Here is an 18,269-nt window from a genome sequence, read left to right as displayed (position 1 = left end):
TGAAAACTCCAACCTGTGATGTATTTTAAAACTACTTTTATCACATAATTAGAAACACCACATTAATTAAGTGTTTGCTCTTGTGTCACATTGAAATGCTACATGCTCACTTGGCATCTTCACGCCCACTAGAACACTTGGGCCAAAAACATGAAATACATAATGAAAGTAGTCAAGGGGTCAAGTGCATTGACCGCAAGTGGGTTTTTTTTGGACGCAGCCTTTTTCTCCATTTAGTAACTTTAGTCAGGCTATAGACTGCACTATACCAAAAGCTATAATGCTGTGTGTATATGTAGTGTTAGAATTGTCATGACCAAAGAAATTCAGTTTTTCAAGCAATAAAAGAACAACAAAGTAAACAAATTACACACAATTAAAACAAATAAACAAGACACAACAAGATACGAATTAAACTAACCCAATAAGTGTGTTTCCTAACATTAGTCAATGCATCAGTTAACGTGAACAAATAATCAAGATACTTCTACAACATGTATTCATCTTAGTACAGTAATCTTAGTACAGTTAGCACGTTCTAATACATTTGTATACACTACAGATTAATACTTGAAAAAATACAGATATAATAATACATATTTATTACCCCATATTTTAAAATATATCCACTATTTCCCCGCCTGTCTGCATTCGCGTAACAAAACCAAAAAGTTTAACGTTAACGTAAACGTTACCTCAGTCCTCATCAAAACGGCCATTTTAACAGAATCGCGCGCATCTGCTTTTACCGCCAAAGATTTTCAAAGCCAAAACATCGTTGCCTGAACAGCGCGCGTGACGCGAATCGGTAGGCCTACTCACAGTAGCATTTACGATCGGTATTGTATAACATATTTGTATCGCCTAGATATTGAGAAGTTTACAAATTATGCGTAGGCTTGCATTTCCCACGTTTTACACCGCAAGCCCTTGACTTTAACGATAAACGCGAGGGAGCTACAAATCAACCGGAAGTAACGTCAACTACGTTGATTTCCAAGAAAGGTATCTTCTCATATATACTTTTATCGAAAGGAGTCTTTTCTAAACGTTGAAATAAGGCAAATTCTTTGCAAGTATTCTTGTTTGTTTTATGACGGGTGGCCTTTGTTTCCCTCGGTTCTCAAAACATCGCACACTTGCGCCACCGATGCTGGTGTAAACTTGTGTAAATACAACAATATCAACGAAATTAACAAAAAATATGAATTAAAAACCATGAGGTTATACAAACCCTTTGCAGTTGTTTTAACGTAATATAAAATATCACGTAATTATATTATAAAATCTAATTAATATTTATTTTAAAATAAATTTAATTTAAATAATATTAAAATAAAACTACTCAAATTAAAACATCAAATATTATCAAAAGATGAATGCAATCAATGTTGCTAAGAGTGCATGTAAGTATAAGGGCGAGAGAGAAACGGTGAGGTTTGTTGCTGTATGTGATTCCTATAAGCTAGATGGGTAATAATGAGTGGTCATTGCATCTCTAATGGCAAATCTGTGTTCCAGTCTCACTTCACTGGACTCCACAGCCGGCAGTAAAAAAATAACCCACAAGCTTGTCAAATTTGCACAGGCAGATGACAGGAGACGCACACATATTGCGTGTGAGAGATTGTGGGAAACGTTAAAGCCTTTAATAGCTGACCCAAAAAGCGCAGAAAATGAAATTCACTTCCGTATCTCATGCAGATCCGAGTTTCTGTTTGGATGCTGAGCTAAATGGCAGTTTCCAAGCTTAACAGGCAAACTGAGACTGCTAATGTGCAGAGCATTTGTTGAACAAATTTGTTTCGTGACGAACAAGCTGGAGCAAACACATATACATTGCACTGCTTGTGTAATTACAGTGAGTTGTGGCTGTAATCTTGCTTTATTGTTCAGGCTGATGTATAGAATTCATTAAGAGACAGAAACTAAAGCCCAGAAATCAAGGACAAAACTAAAACGCTTCCCAATAAACGCTGTTAAAACTGTTTGCCAGAGAAGCTGCCGTAAATCACATCATTTTCCTTCAACAGGTAGGCCATATCATTTACATTTACATTTATTCATTTGGCAGACGCTTTTATCCAAAGCGACTTACAAGTAGTTTTATACAGTGGCACATTACTGCAGAGCAATCAGGGGTAAGGTGCCTTGCTCAAGGGCCCTTCAGTCATGACCTGCTGGCACTGAGATTCAGTGTTATCAAATTATCCCATCTCTCTCTCTCTCTCTCTCTCTCTCTCTCTCTCTCTCTCGCTCTCTCGCTCTCTCTCTCTCTCTCTCTCGCTCTCTCGCTCTCTCTCTCTCTCTCTCTCTCTCTCTCTCTCTCTCTCTCTCTCTCTCCTCTCTCTCTCTCGCTCTCTCGCTCTCTCGCTCTCTCTCTCTCTCTCTCTCTCTCTCTCTCTCCTCATCTCTCTCTCTCTCTCTCTCGCTCTCTCGCTCTCTCGCTCTCTCTCTCTCTCTCTCTTCTCTCTCTCTCTCTCTCTCTCTCTCTCTCGCTCTCTCTCTCTCTCTCTCTCTCCTCTCTCTCTCTCTCTCTCTCTCTCTCTCTCTCTCTCTCTCTCTCTCTTTCTTCATCTCTCCTCTCTTCTCTCTCTCTCTCTCTTCTCTCTCTCTCTTTCTCACACCCCCAAACACACAAATATCCCCACGGACTATTTCGAGTCTAAAAGGAGCTTTGTATTTGTGATGTTTATGTGTGTGTGTTTATTAAAAATGTTAAAATAACGGTTCAAAACAATGTTTCAGGTAAAGCACCATGGATCTTGAAATAAATACCACGTATTACGGTAATTATAAAACTACTGTGGTATATAACAAAGTGCCACACTGATCTGATAAACTAACAACACTCTTCAGAGACTCAAATGAATGACTGATTTAATGATGTTCATGCAAAAAATACTCTATACATCACCTACAAAGAAATATCTAAAATAACATTTTGTAAAATACTTTTAGGTATTCAGTGATATTCAATGACAAATATATTTATAGTCATTACATCCCATCTTATATTTGCATTCTTTGCTGAGACCGGTCCTACCCAAACCCAAAAGAAGATGATTTTGCTGCCTACGTTTTGGTTTAAGTTATAGGAAGCTCACAGCTGTATAGGTTTTGAAAAACTGCCCTTGTTTTTACGATTTTATACTTCGGGCCTCACATTAGCTTTTTTTTAACTAAGCAATTCATAATTTGTACATCAAACCATATTAGCGCTTTTGGGCATTTTTTCCCTGAAATTATAAAGCTCATTTGTGAACCGTTTTACAAGCTCAATTTTAGGAGAATTGAAATAACAATTAATAATTTTCTCCCCAAATTTGAAGATTTAATGCTATGTCGTGTTGAGTTGCTTCAGATTAGATCCCACACTTGTGTTATACGTCGCGTTCACTCGTCGTGTGCCAAAGGTTGTGGGTTCAAAATCAAGCAACATTTTGATCTTTGAACTATACACCTTACATACCTTACATCGGTTATTTCGGTATTATTATAAGAACTGTAGAAATGTACTGCAAAAGCACTTCGCAAGAGCGGCTAAATGACTCCGTTGAGCACAACAGTGCGCCGCGGGTCTGCGCGCTCCGGTCACCCGTGCGCAGCGCTTCCATCTGTCAGACATTCAAGCGAACGTCAGTCTGGTAACTCTTTAAAAGCTTTATTTCCCACATGCATCCACATTAAACACATCCAGAGAACAGCTGTCCTCCTCCACAGCATCGGTGAGAAACGCGCAAAGCACATCCGCGAATGCAGCTATTCAGTTCATTACAGCACAGCTCGTTCATTTCGCGCGATCATAACTTGTAATGTAAGTTTGACATAAAGGTGATGTACATGCGGGTGGGCATGCAATCTGCAGCTTTTAAAAGATGTCGGGTCTTACCTACAGGAGACTGATCTCAACTGACTGATGGAGGGTCTCTCGTGTTCAGCTTGGTGAAGAGATGGGAGACAAACGCGCACAGAGAAGTGAATAGTCCCAATCTTTCCCTCTCTCTCACACACACACTCATTCTCTCTCTCTCTCCTCAGCATCACAATATGAGCGATCACATTCAACACACACGTTGCTCACTATTCATCTCATATTCCTCCAAATTTGTTTTCATAATATTTTTGACCACATAACCTGAGGAAATGTCTTTGGTGGATTTTTGACTACACATTTTCATCATTAACCATGGTTGATTTGTGTTAACCATTAATATTGGATTATATTTATTTGTAGTATTTGGATTGTTTCTATATACTGAACTAATACCCCAACCCTTGAACCCCCTTTCACATAAAACATATTTCACATTTTGCACGCTTACATAAGGCATTATTTATTATGGTTAGCCATTTTGCTCATGGGGGTCGTTAACTGCTGGATCATTTTAGGTTGTACAATTACTGTGCAGACATTTGTTGCCCACAATGTGCACAAGATTTGACACACTTCATTAGTTTTATATACAATTTTGTACCAAATTGGACCCTTAACAATAATACTGTATATTTAGTCATCAGTTGCCTGCAAAATCCAATACTGTAAATGATTCATAACAGCAAATTTAACACGATGAAGAATTCTCTGATTTATAGAGCCGTTAATATTTCTTATTCCATAGTCATTTTCTGTCGATGTAGCCCTTTCTTTGTTTTGTTAAAACTGAGATTTTAGTCTGTCATACAAGGATATTGCTTGGGACTTCGGGTGCTGTATATCCTGCACTTTAAAAAGTTTCAAGAACCTGTTTCAAATTCATAATAACCGTCATATAATCCCCATAAATATTCATAATAATGTGTGAAAAGTACAAAGTGGGTTTGCGCAGCGCTTACAAATGGGGTTCCACATAACCTGCAATGCATTGCTGTCAGCTCATTTCTCCGCTAGTGTAATTTCAGCAGGGATCCGACTCCAATCTGTTTATTTCTAATTTCATCGCATAAATAGAATAACAATGATGGGAGGATATTTGCCTCGCATGCAGCCCCAATAACTGGAGAAGATGAATGTGCAGCGTAGTATTTTCATACAGGAGAGTCTGTGTGCCTGCGTTCATTACAACGCCCCAGTTTAGCTGCTTCCCATTTTCTGCTGCTGATTCTTTCTCATTGTTACCAGGTGGCTTCCAGTGACAGGAACGTAGAAAAACTGCTGACAATAAGCCACGGCTCAAAGAAAATGAGAAAAAGGGGGACACACCAGCAGTATGGTGCTTTTTCGTGGTAGAGACGTAGGGGGCGAGGAAACCATGTTAGAAAGGAACGAGGTCCCCCGAGGGAAACATTCCAGCGAGTTCCTGTGCTTCAGATGATGGTTCATAAACTACCATCATCTACGAGGGCCTGGGGAACCAAAGCGGAAATAGTTCAGTGCCAAAAAATTTAAAATTGGAGAGAATTTCGGAGTAAGGGGTGAAATGGAGATTGATAGGCCGTGGCAAAGGAGACCTCCTGAGGAGGTGATGGGGGGTCACGGTGATGATGAGATGATGAAGGATGTCATGTGGAGTGTTTGTGTGCTGTCAAACTGCGTTGTGAGTTTGATTAAATAGCTGTGTAAAATGAGCACTCATTGATTTCATGCATATGTCACCCACACATGCACACACACACACACACACACACACACACACACACACACACACACACACACACACACACACACACACACACACACACATTTCCATACAGCAAGCACAGCCATCCAAGCATAACAAACCCATAGGGAATAAAACATTCTTTTCCGTTCTAATTTAAGAATCTCTCTCATTTGACGCTGCGTATTACACACCATTGCACACATCAACCGATTATCTCTGCATCGCAAGCCCTCGCCTTTTTTCCACTTCCGACTGAATAGACTTATTTGATCCACAATAAAACTGCACTCCCTTAAGCGCAGATTTGACAAATAACACACAGTGACACGACTTTCTAGCGTACAACATGCGGTAACATGCTGAAAGAGACATGCAGTCAATAACATATTCTAGGACAGGGAGTGGTTTTAGAAACGTATTACCTTCTCCCAATTGAGATTAATGTCGTTTTGTGTTCATAACTGGAGGCATGCCAACATGTGCCAGGTGCCTTATTGCTCACTTTATTGGTTGGTGGGTGCAAGCAGAGATGCCATGCTTAGATGCAAGCTCCAGAAATCAAAGAAAGACCTTACCAAATAGAAAATAGGCTGAAATTCTTTATGGCATATTTATTTATCTTAAGCTAGTTTTCTTCCTCCCATTACTACACAATATCTCTTTATGCCAACGGCAAGCTCCGCTAAAGCTCTGCTATGGGTTTTCTGGTCCCCTGTGTTTAGTTTTTGTAGTTTAAAGGAATAGTGGTTGATTCTAAGTGGAACTTTAATTTGATATTGTCTTATATAACCTACGTGCAACAAATGAAAATAGATTCCTTTTCTGGTTGAATTTGTGGGTTATGTAGACACATTTGCCTGTAATCCTCAACGACAAGGACCTGTTATATTTTTGCAAAACAATTCTGCCATCTAGTGACCCTTTGTTGAAAATAGAGCACAAAACCAACTGGCTTACATAGTCACAAACCTAAAATTGCCTTCCTCTGCAGGACAACATTACATCCCAGGTCTGGAAAACCACCGTATAGATGATGACTTTCAAACAAAATACTTTATCTTCACTAATCAAAAGCTGAAAGAGCTCTTCGGGCTCCCAAGATGATTTTAAACGTTTTATCAACTTCAAATAATATCATTAAAATAAATAATAAAAATAATAATTAATGTAATAATTAAAAGCTCTTCCAGAAACTACGATGTACAAATTACTTATTACATAAAATAAAAAATTATATACCAAATGATAATATGCAATAAAGTTATGATAACAAACCACACAAGTATAACAGAGAAATGTGTTTTGCGCTATTTTATGCTTTTAATTTGGATATTTATCACGCACACTTAAGTCACTTGCACTATTGTTTAGTCTAAATTATTATCTGTACATAGCCGCCTGTACATTAACGTTCCTAGTATATAGTCATCTGTATATATTGTTCAAAGGAACATACCTACTGTCATATTTTCATAGAACATACCTACTGTAAAGTATTTTCATAATCCATGCCCACTGTATAATATTTTCCCAATATAGTATTCTGTATTTGTTCACTGTATATCCTGCACATCTGGTTAGACCTAAACTACATGTCGTTACACTGTACTTGTATATGTGTAATGACAATAAGGTTGAATCTAATCTAATCATCTAATTTGTAATGGATATGCGCAGCTTTTACGCAGAATTGAGCTGTTCAAACATACGCTCTGACGCTGAAAGTAGAGCTCTGTGTTCTTGCGCGGTTCATGCGCAGTGTAGAGGCGCTCGAACGTACCAACAGCGGTCCGATTATCAAAGAACAGCCGTGCGCACAGTATTGTGTTGATCTGTGTCGAGCAAAATCACCTTTTAACGAATTATTCACCTCAATAAACCAACAATGATCGATAACCGAGTGACCAGAAGATGAGTCAAATCTGATCGCTGAAACAAAGAGGCGGAATTTCTCATTTTGACAGGTTAGTCAAGTCGAAGACATTCAAGCGACACTACGCAGCTAAAATAATCCAAAATACCCAAAAATACGTGATACTTGCTTCGCTTAATGTTTGAATATCTCACAATAAATGTCTCTCGTTTGACATTTTAATTCACATAAGAGCTCAGAGATCGTATTTCGTTGTGAAATGAAGGTGTTTCTCTGTGTTTTGGTCCGGGTGTTGTCATGTCCACAGGCCTTAGTCTGATCTGAGCACTGATCGGAACTGAACATCTCAAACCTTTTATCAGTCTCATTTCATAATTGTATGTGCTTAACGATGTTTGGAAACAATCGTTGAATGTTTAAATGAGTTGACCTTTGGCCCTGGGTTGAGTTGTTAAGGGATCTGGGTCTTAACTTCAGCTTCAAAACGGTCCTTATGAATGTCAACATTCAGCCTAATGTAATTGTTTAAATATTGATATCTATAAAATGATTTAGATTTGTTTTATTGTCCATAACTAGTAACCTAGTATCAGCACTTAATGTACTATTGCTCTTTTATGACATATCGCTTATTGCTCCCCGAACTATTTGGATAAAAGCGTCTGCTAAATGACTAAATGTAAATGTAGATAACGAATTATACAGTTTATACATTGGTTGTATCGTTTAACGTTAAATTGTAAATCTTCTAACATAGTTTACAGTTTTTTAGTTATTATGCAGAAAACAGCTTGTTGGTTTGACAATCCAGCTTATTAGTACTATGGATCAAATCTGATCTGGTATGTTCTGTATTATAAAATGTGTATAAATGGTTCAGCTGTAGTGGATTTGGTATATTTAGCTTGTGATTTCTGTCTTTGGCTTCTCATTGTGGCTTGTTATTATAATGATAATGTTACAGTAGCCGAGAGAGTTGCGAGACATATCGAAATGATCAAAATTTAGCAAGTGTCCAAATTTTAAAGGTTTGCAATAACAAAGGTTTTATTTCTAAAACTTCCAGTTGTGTAGTCAAAGAAGAAAGACTGGCGAGAAAGGGAGTGTTAAGCCTTTTCACAAAGGAACGTGAAATATATTCGTATTTTTGTATAAGTTATTACATATTGTTTTTCTTGCAGCGCTACTTGTTCCACTTCTCTTTTTTTATAACTATGTGTTTTGAAATATTAACCGATACAGTGTTGTGGTAGGGTGGTTAAATATTATTCATGGATAATATGATGAAATGGAGACTAGTATTAGGCGGACTAGAGCTGTATGCAATCGTACCAAGAAACAATGAACAAAGAACTTAAGCTGCTGTTTACACGTGACTTTTTCTTGGCTAAACAGTGTCCTGTTTGTTACATCTGCATATGTATTGATGTCACTGTGTTTTCTGAGCGAGCGTGATGCACATATTCTCATTCTTTGTGTTAAACCGTTGTATTTTTGTTTTCTTCACAGTATGGCTAGCTGTGGCGAGGTCAATCTCTCTGTGGACTCCCTGACTTCTGGAAAGAAGGTGAGTGGAGAGTCTGTGATGGATGGAACTCCTTCCTCTTCATCTCCGTCGCTGCCTGTTCCTGAATGCGCCATCTGCCTGCAGAGTTGCGTCCACCCCGTACGTCTGCCATGCCGCCATATTTTCTGCTTCCTGTGCGTCAAGGGAGCCTCGTGGCACAGCAAGCGATGTGCACTCTGTAGGCAGGAAGTCCCAGAAGACTTCCTGGAACGGCCCACTTTGCTTTCTCCTGAAGAGCTGAAGGCTTCGGCGTCAGGGGGGCGTGGGACGGGCACCAGTGGACACGCTTGGTACTACGAAGGACGCAATGGCTGGTGGCAGTACGACGAGCGGACGAGCCGAGAGCTGGAGGATGCGTTTAACAAAGGCAAGAAAAACGCAGAGATGCTAATCGCGGGTTTCCTGTACGTTGCCGACCTGGAGAACATGGTGCAGTACAGGAGGAACGAACATGGACGCAGACGTAGGATGAAAAGAGATGTGGTGGATATTCCTAAGAAAGGTGTTGCTGGACTTAGACTGGATCCAGATCCTAACCCCACGGTGGGGGCAGGCACAGGAACAGTGCCCATAGGAGCGGATTTAAGTGTGGACGGAGCTGCTGTTGAACGAGAAAGCTCGGCAGATGGAGCGGACACTGGGGTCAATGGAGGGCGTTCTCAAGGCATCTTTACTGCCGCTCCCGTAAGGCCGCCCACTGTCTTGGGTGGTCACCTGACGAGCCCCACTTCCTCAAGTGGCATTCAGCTCGTTCAAGCGTTGGCTCAACTCAATATCAACCCTGCTGAGCCTGAACCGGAGGAGGAAGATGCTGATGAAGAAGACTATTCTCCTGCTCCGGACGCCTCAGGGTATGACTCGGAGTCCGGCACGAGTGATGATGAGGGTGAGCGCGCTGAGGACGAAGGTGCAGGTGAGCGCGCGGAGGCCTCCCGGGGAAGGCATAGACTGCAGCAGTTGGACAGACCGGCCCCAGGTGGTGGGCCTGCACCAAGCAGCGACCGCTCTGGGTGCCCCGACGGTCAATGCACTGTCACCAAGGTCTGACCGCAGCACAACTACAGGACTCCTACCCAACCACCACAACCGTTGGGGATTTCTTACCAAGCTCTGAAATGCAAAAAAGTATGGATGAACCATTCAAAGAAACACAGACTGGGGAATGGGTGGGGACTGGGGTCAGATGGTTTTAGTGTAAGGATAGTGGTTGTCTTTTTCTCTCGTTCTTAGACGGCTGTACCAGGGCTGTACTCTTTAAATGAAAATTAGAGGCAAAACTACAATAAAACGTGCTTATCACATCGAGAACCCTGTGAATTCAGACATGCATCTTTAGAGATCATTGAAACACAATATATATCATCCGGTGTACCGTGTTTTTGATAAGAAATTAGGTTTGCCAAACTGGACCTGTGATTTCACCCTAAAATCACATGGAAAAAGATTTTGCTTAAAGAAAATGTTGCTGCTTATTGAGAGAATTAAAGTGACTGGTTTGATGGGAATTCAGCACATTTTACAGACAAATTCTCATTACTGGGGGTAAACATTTAACTGGGGCTGTTTTAACTCCATTTTGTCATTGCTGATTCTTTTTAGATTCTTATCACTTAATTGTTTAAAATGTTCATTTTAAAAATGCTTATTTTTAAACAGTGGAACATTTAATTAATCCTGTACAAGTTGAGTTTTCAATTTAAATAATGTTTAAGTGGTTTTTTCATTACATTACAAAAATAATGATAGAGGTTTAGGGATATTAACAATTGTGATAACACTAGGCTTCATTTTCATTAAGAAAAATATCATTTCTTATTTTCATCCTTTTGATTTTGGGGTGAAATACAACTGTGACTTCGTATTATGGTTTCCATTTCATTATGTCTAGCATGACTCAACAGCATCATCTGTGAATATAAAGACATCGATTAAAAAGAACTCATGAACTTAACATCTCATAAGAAATGCCATATTTCAGTCTATAGTTTTTTATCATTCGAAGGCATGCCGTCACAAAAAAATATTTCGATAGGAAAACCGTGCAGATTAGATGTTAAATAGTTTTCTGATTGTATAGAAAAATTATATTTAGTTTTCCACGTTTAGCACTTCAATGGAAATGGAAACCATCTGAAGCTTCTGCGGAGGTGTCTAGATGTTTTTCTTGTGTGTGTGTGTGTGTGTGTGTGTTAAATAACAAGCATTCGATTTCAGCATTTCAACTGCAAAACTAAACGAAATGAGCATTTATTGTAGTTTTGCCAGAAAAAGACCCTCCGTAATTTTACATTTACTAGTGTTAAATGAGTATTCATTTTAAGCAACTTATTTTTCTTCCTGTCTCATCTTGGTGTGCTTCTCTTTTTCATGGATTTGCATGTGTTGATGCGAGCGAGCGAGAAGCCCTGGACTACGACCCTTTCTTTTATCCGACTAAGCAAATTGTTTTCAAGAATAGGCGTCACATTTGAAGTTTCTGTCTGAAACAGTCTTTTTGCGCAAGTATGTAAGCACAGAGCACACGACCAGTGCACATATCGTGCTGTTACATTTCAGTCTCTGTGCTTCTTGGATCACATACTTGCGTGAAGTTTGCTTTTTGTCTTTATTTTCAACTCTGCTAATTTTCATCGTCATTTCTTTGTTGTCAACAAAGCGAACGGGAAACCTAAAGTTGAAATTAACTTCTATTTGGTGTACTATTTTTGTTTGTTACGAGGATTATCTGAAAAATAAAGTGTTGTCTGTTATTTGTCAGTGTTTAAACTTTTCTGATGTCTGAATTACAAAACATTAAGTTAGTAGTATGTTGATTTACCTTTTAATATTGTGTGTTTGACTTGTAAGGAACGGTGTAACAACGCTCACATTCATATCAATGTACAGCAGTTTGTGTAAAGACAAGTTTGTATATTTATCAGTCAGTTCTGCTAATAGCGCATGACAATGTCAGAAAGCTTTTAAACTTTAACAAATTAAACTCTAAAGTTCTGGTTTGTTGTCAATGTCACTTTTCCAGTGAATCTGTTGACTTCCAGAAATCTCATAAAGCCTGCAGCGTGTGATTTTTAGTCAAACTCCTGCCGTTGGTGGTTTTGTGATTCACATCCGATTAGTCTGTGGCCATCCCAGGTCCGCATAAAGCGAATGCAAACCTTATTTTATAATTATTGCAGTATATTGTGATTTCTTTGTGACAGAACTGTTGTGGAGGTTCTCAACTTCTTGCAGGCCAAACATTTACAAGAAGCAAATAAAAACTTGATTATTCAGGTATGTTTGATGATGGTTGGAGCTAAATGCTGAACAATGTCTTTTATATTTGGTCTATATGGCCATAAACCTGTTAGTCATCTCTTATGGATGAAGAAAGTTTCCGGGCAAAGATTCACTGCAAGAAGCATTGATGTTAGCTATGAAGTTTTTTAAGGCCAGTTATATTATGTTCAAAAGAATTAATATAAAAATGCGGTTACGCTTAAGTCTGTACTAGATTTACTTGAAGTGAATAAAAAGTTTCAGGCTTTGAACTTTAGAAATTTGGCACAGTCGAATGTTGTTCTTGGAAAGTGTGTTTGAAGCGAAGTATTTTCCTTTAATGTATTTTAAATTGAAGCAGACGTAGGGTAGAGTTTGTTCCTTTTTCATTTTTTACGGCCTTACACTGTGTTTACGCCGGAAGCGACAGGCGCGGCGCGACTTGACAACCTGTTTGTTCTTCCAGTGTAGATATACAGTGTGGGCAAAATGTGACACAATGGGTTCTAATATATTTCTAATTTCTTTTGTCGTGTCACGTCGCACAGATCGCTTCCGGTGTAGCCGTTCAATTAGTTCAGAATTGCAAACCATAACTTGCCTAGAGAGATTTTTATTATTATAAAAATACTAAATATTTTAAATGTGTTGTTAATATATATGAATCTGGTAAATTTACATTAATATGAACTTATTTTGAGTATAACATTTGAGCAAACCAGTCCAAGTTCTTCTCCGTAGACAGATGTAATTGAACATCATGTTATTTGCATGTTTGTCTGCACAGGACTGACTAATATAGTGATACAGAATATAACTTCAAGTGGTTGTTGGGTGTATTAAGTTAAGGATTTCTGGTCTGTAGACAGTATGGAGTCTGAGGTTGACGACCCCGTTCGACTTCCTCTTGTATTCCGAACAGACATCCATCAGAACATCTCAATCTGCGGGGTGTGGGTTCATGGACATACGGTAGCATCTCACTCCTCGAAATAGCCATGGAAATGTTTGTATAGCCGCCGTTCACCTTCCTAGCTTCAACCAAACTTGGTGACCTGATATTTCAGGACATACGGACTTACTTTGTAGATCGAATATGTTTTTATTGTATGCTTGTGTATTTAGGGACGTTGACACGGTTCGGCTGACGGTATGTCGACACTGTGGCCAAGATGATCTCATTCTGTAACGCTCTGCAATAATGTAAGAGTAATCATTTATATCTTTCATATGACACCTCTCTCTTTCTCTCCGACGGTGATATCTCGGCTCGCTTTCTTCAGCGCTCTAGTCATGGCGCCGGCAAGTATGCACGCGTCATTCCCCCGGATCAGATCACAGCTTGTCTTCTAACTAGTCAACGATTCTACATTATCCTGCTCGTGAAAATAAGGTCACGGCTCTGTGCTTTTGAAATGATGCAGTTTGCACAGGTAAATGGGGTGGAATGTGATCTTGGGAGGTCTTGTCGAATTCAGACAGATGCTAGAGAAGTTTTAAACCCCATGTTTGCAGTAAGTTTGAGACTGTGATGTGTAACGCTGGCTGTGGGTGAACGGGGACCGTATGGAGATCAGGTGATAATCTGTGTGACAGCAGCTGCTGGTGAACCTCACATTCTCACGTCTCAGATTATGTGCGAGTGTGTTTTTTCTCACTCTTTTGAGCTCCTCTGTTCCTCGCTGTATCTTTAGGCACTCGCCGGCTGTTTGCTGCAATACAGATATCGTAGTTTTAATCCGAGATGTCTATTTAAAATCTTTTGATTATTAAATCTGATGACATGTATGTAGTTAGAACCGATTCTTCATCCGTATTTTTGATAAGACTAAAAGGACAGTTCACCTAAAATTAACATTTTCATCATTTCATGTCCTTTCAAACTTTCTGCAGAATAAGATATTTTGAAGAATCTTGGTAACCAAAAGTTGAGCCCTATTGACCTCCATTGTGTAAACAAAACCACAGAGGCATCTCTCAAAATATCTTATTTTGTGTTCCACAGATGAAACATGGGGTTGAATAAATTGACAGAATAATTTTTTCTATTCCATTAATGAACATGAGTTTAAACGGCTTGCGTTTGTTAAAAGGCTTTCTTTTAATGTTTGTGTACAAGTTAATATATTTATGTATACATATTTGCATATATACCAAGCTCTGCGTGGTATAAACGCATTACTCATCATTTCATTTCTCCTGCAGGGTTCAAAGATGGCACTGAAATCTAATTAGATTTAAATAATTATAAAATATACCCAAAAAAGTTTTGCATCCACTAAATTCAGTTCCATCCTAGAGATGAAGTGTGACACACCCTTATTCTGAATCGACATGGCAACAGGCGATAGTCTTAACCTATCAGAGCCTGTCATTCCAATAATCCTGAACGGAGCTATATCTGTTGAGATGGACTGAGGGTGGCGAGGTTCTCTTTTAACCTCTCTGCGGTGAAGTGCTAAATGAAAGCGTCTGGAACGTCTGTCATTGGAAGTGTACAGAGATTTTCTAGCCGCCCATCATCTAGCTCAAGTTAAGGCCCGAGGGTTTTGATATGGGCGATGGCACACGTTTACCTGCTAAAATGGTCTTTACGTGCTTTGTGTGGATATTTTGATTTGAATGATCCAGTTTTAATACAAGATACTTTTGACGGCCATCATTTACCGCCGAAGGTCGTTTGGAAAAGAAAAGGCGAGAGATTGAGTTCACAGTAAAAAAGAGTTTAATGATTTATTCAGTTTCTATTGGCTTGTGATGCTAATGGTTGCATGATGCCCGGCGGAATATTAGAAAGGATGCAACAAAATCTACAAACTAGATAATTATATTAGTATTACATAGCATTTTTGTGAAAAAACCTCTGACTGTATGTCAAAAAGGACTGATCTGTGTTTAACGTCAATGAACACAGTTTTGAAAATAACGAAAAATTTGATATTTCATAGCCTGTGTACATCACTTGTAGGTGCATCAACGTTCTTCGAAATATCTTCCTTTGTGCTCTGCAGATGAACTAAACTCATAAAGGAATGGAATGACATGAGTTTGTTAATGATGACAGGATTTTCATGTTTAGGTGAACTATCCCTTTAAGATATGACTACATATTTAAAGGTTGAAAATGATTCATTGCCTTCACCACATTGACAAGCTCTTGGCTTTGAGATCGCTTTTCTTTGACAAGGTATAGTGACGAGAATGTATGTATGATCAGCACAACAGCAATTCATCACTGTCCTGTTGTCCTATTGACACAAATAGTCAGAGAGATTATGGTCTGCAAGACACACATTAGCTTCCTAAAGTCCATGTAGTGCCAAGTTATGCACAAAGGGGTTAACCAACTGTCTCTCATTTCAACCTGTCGTCTCCTTGTGTCCAAAATACATCAAAACGCCGTCTAACTCCCGGCTGTCAATCAAACATCACGCTGTCCCCATCAGAATATTTCTCTTCATACCAGAACAGCAGGCCACTCGTTTCTGATTTAGTGTAAAGTTCCTTGCACAGGACCTTTCTCTATTTTGGATAACAGGGCAGACCTCCGTTATCAACACCCTCTTCGGAGGTTGTGCGGCATCTTCACAAGTGAGTCGTAATGGTCATTGTCACTTGACTTTTTTCCACCCCTCCTCTGACCCTTGGGATAAAACGGGTGATATTTTTATGTAAACGCCCTCTGTTGTAATTGGATGACTTCTGAAATGTCACACATACCGCAGGCGCAGGTGGATTTCTGGGACCGGGCTTGTCTCACAAAATCACAATCATTTTATAATGTTGTATAACAGCTTCAGGAAATGAGAACGTGGAGATTTGCAGTCATTCGATGGTGGATGTGGGTGTAATTTAATGTGCGAGACGGATGTTTTTGCTGATGCTCGCCTTCGCATTTTCCTAGATGTCAACATGCAAGCAATGCAAATGTACTTTACTTTTGTGAAACATCCTCGCGGGTTGAAAGAAATAAAGCGTGTGTGTGTGAGAGAGAGACGGTAGACAGTGGTAAACCTATTGATTTTTACACAAAAAATATATTTTTATAAATGAGCAAACTGTATATTTTATTTGTATATAATCTTTCTGCATTTTAACCTTTTCAAACGGCATTATTTTGTTTGTTTAATAATTTGTTTCTATCGTGGGGAACACAGGCCAGTGCCCACAATGTACTAAGTGGATCAGACTTTTACCATCTTTGCGGGGACATGTATTATGTTTTACTCAGTGTTGTGTCTCTCTGTTTTATTGGGCGTCTATTTCAGTCCAGAGGAGTGTCTGCCGTGTGTGTGTTTGACTGTAAAACTCAGATCAGATGGGTATAGTGTAGTAGCAACGTGATTTAAACATGTGCCACGCCACAGTCACGCTACCGTACACCTAAGCATGTCCGAGTCATTTTAATCTCTCATTATTATGCCCAAACACAGAAAGCTCTTGACATGTTATTATAAGCTGTAATGGTGATTAAAGTTCCTCTGGAGATCCATGCTTAATGGCTATAATCATGTCTTCTGAGACATTCAATAGGAAAATATGACTCGAGCTGATCTACAATCAGTTTTTCTAACAACACTTAGTTATCTAGACAGAAAAGGGAGTTTTAAAACGTATGAAATGTTCTTTGCGATACATAATAAATATAAAAGCAAATGTCATATGTGAACAAAGAGAGCTAGATGTTTTCTCGATTTATTCTTCTGTTGTCAAGGTGATTTCTTTTTTTTTTGAGGATCCCTCAAGTTCACAAAGGTGTTTTAGCACAGCTCAGGTGTGAGAGAGGGAGATTTACCTACAGTATGCAGATGATCCAGTAGTGGGTGAGAACAGGTAACGTGCACATGTTTTTATTTGCAATAAATGCCTTTTCTTTTAAATGATGTTGTCTATTTTTCAGGATTTTCTAATCTAAAATTTCTGTTGTTTGTCTCTTAGCGTTTTGCCCCTTTGCGACTGCTGTTTGTTTAGGAAGCCGAAAAAGATTACTCTGTCATTATTTATTCTCCCTAATGCATTCCAAATGTACGATTTGCTTACGTTCCATTTATCATTAAAGTCCCAGTGAAATGAAAAAATTATAATTCCTATTTTTTCAGCTTTTATTGCAAATAGCTTACTAATGTCTTTCTCTTCTAAAAATTAATGTGCCCTCGTAATCTTCAGTAAAATCTGAAAATGCACTTCCGTCCTGTAGTGGCTATCCATTTTAAATTACATAAATTAGACAGCTTGGGCGGGGCATCTGTTAACTCCTCCCCTTCCAACGTCAGTCTGCTCCCAGTTCCATTTAAAACTGCAAAGGTTGTTTTTATACATTCAGTCAAATCGCAGGGAAAAAACAAGCCATGCCCACAATTTTTTTTCTCATTTGGAATTCCCGTTTCACTTAAACACAATCGTAACTTCCGGTTCACGGGGACTTTAAAGAAATTCAAATTACTCCAGTTCGTTAATAAACGTCTTCTGAAGCGACGCAATATATGCGTGTTAGACATCGTGAAACTGACAGAAATTAAAACCTTAGCTTAGTGGTTAGAGCATGACGCTAGCAACGCCAAGGTCATGAGTTGGAATTGCACATACTCAGAAACAAATCTGTTGTATAATACAATGTAAGTCACTCTGGGTAAAAGCGTCTGCCAAATGCGTAAATGCAAATGTAAAACAATCTGAGCACTAACTTCAAATGTGGTGACGTGTCAACTTAAAATCTCATTGATTCTTGCTATCGCCATATTCGAAGTTAGCACACGAACATGCTTGTTTTGGTTTACATTTTACATTTAGTCATTTAGCAGACGCTTTTATCCAAAGCGACTTACAAAGAGTTTGGGGAGCAATAAGCGATATCTCATAAAAGAGCAATAATACATTAGGTGCTAATACAAAGTTACTAGTCTTAGCAAAAGCTAGACCACTACCTGTTGAGAGAAGAGGGTTAGTGTACTTTTTTGTTTTTTTCATT

General features: G+C 38.9%; 1 protein-coding gene across 7 annotated transcripts; it reads left to right on the top strand.

Moving 5' to 3' along the window:
• Positions 1 to 747: 747 nt before the first annotated feature.
• rnf146 (ring finger protein 146) lies at positions 748 to 11,793 on the top strand. 7 transcript variants are annotated; one of them, XM_079477435.1, is made up of 4 exons: positions 748 to 808; positions 898 to 1,005; positions 8,986 to 9,043; positions 9,128 to 11,793. In XM_079477435.1, the coding sequence occupies exons 3-4, from the start codon at positions 8,987 to 8,989 to the stop codon at positions 10,088 to 10,090; spliced, it is 1,020 nt and encodes a 339-aa protein (XP_079333561.1). In that variant the 5' UTR covers positions 748 to 808; positions 898 to 1,005; position 8,986; the 3' UTR covers positions 10,091 to 11,793. The 7 variants fall into 7 exon arrangements, with proteins under 7 accessions (XP_079333561.1, XP_079333557.1, XP_079333560.1 ...); XM_079477431.1 differs by adding an exon at positions 3,899 to 3,978 and having other exon boundaries at positions 8,986 to 11,793; XM_079477434.1 differs by adding an exon at positions 3,899 to 3,978 and having other exon boundaries at positions 748 to 1,005.
• Positions 11,794 to 18,269: the final 6,476 nt, after the last annotated feature.

This window comes from Barbatula barbatula (assembly GCF_947034865.1).
Source record: "Barbatula barbatula genome assembly, chromosome: 17".
NCBI classification, from domain to species: domain Eukaryota; kingdom Metazoa; phylum Chordata; class Actinopteri; order Cypriniformes; family Nemacheilidae; genus Barbatula; species Barbatula barbatula.
The sequence above is the reverse complement of the archived record's forward strand: the minus strand, read 5'-3'. Positions and strand labels throughout refer to the sequence as shown.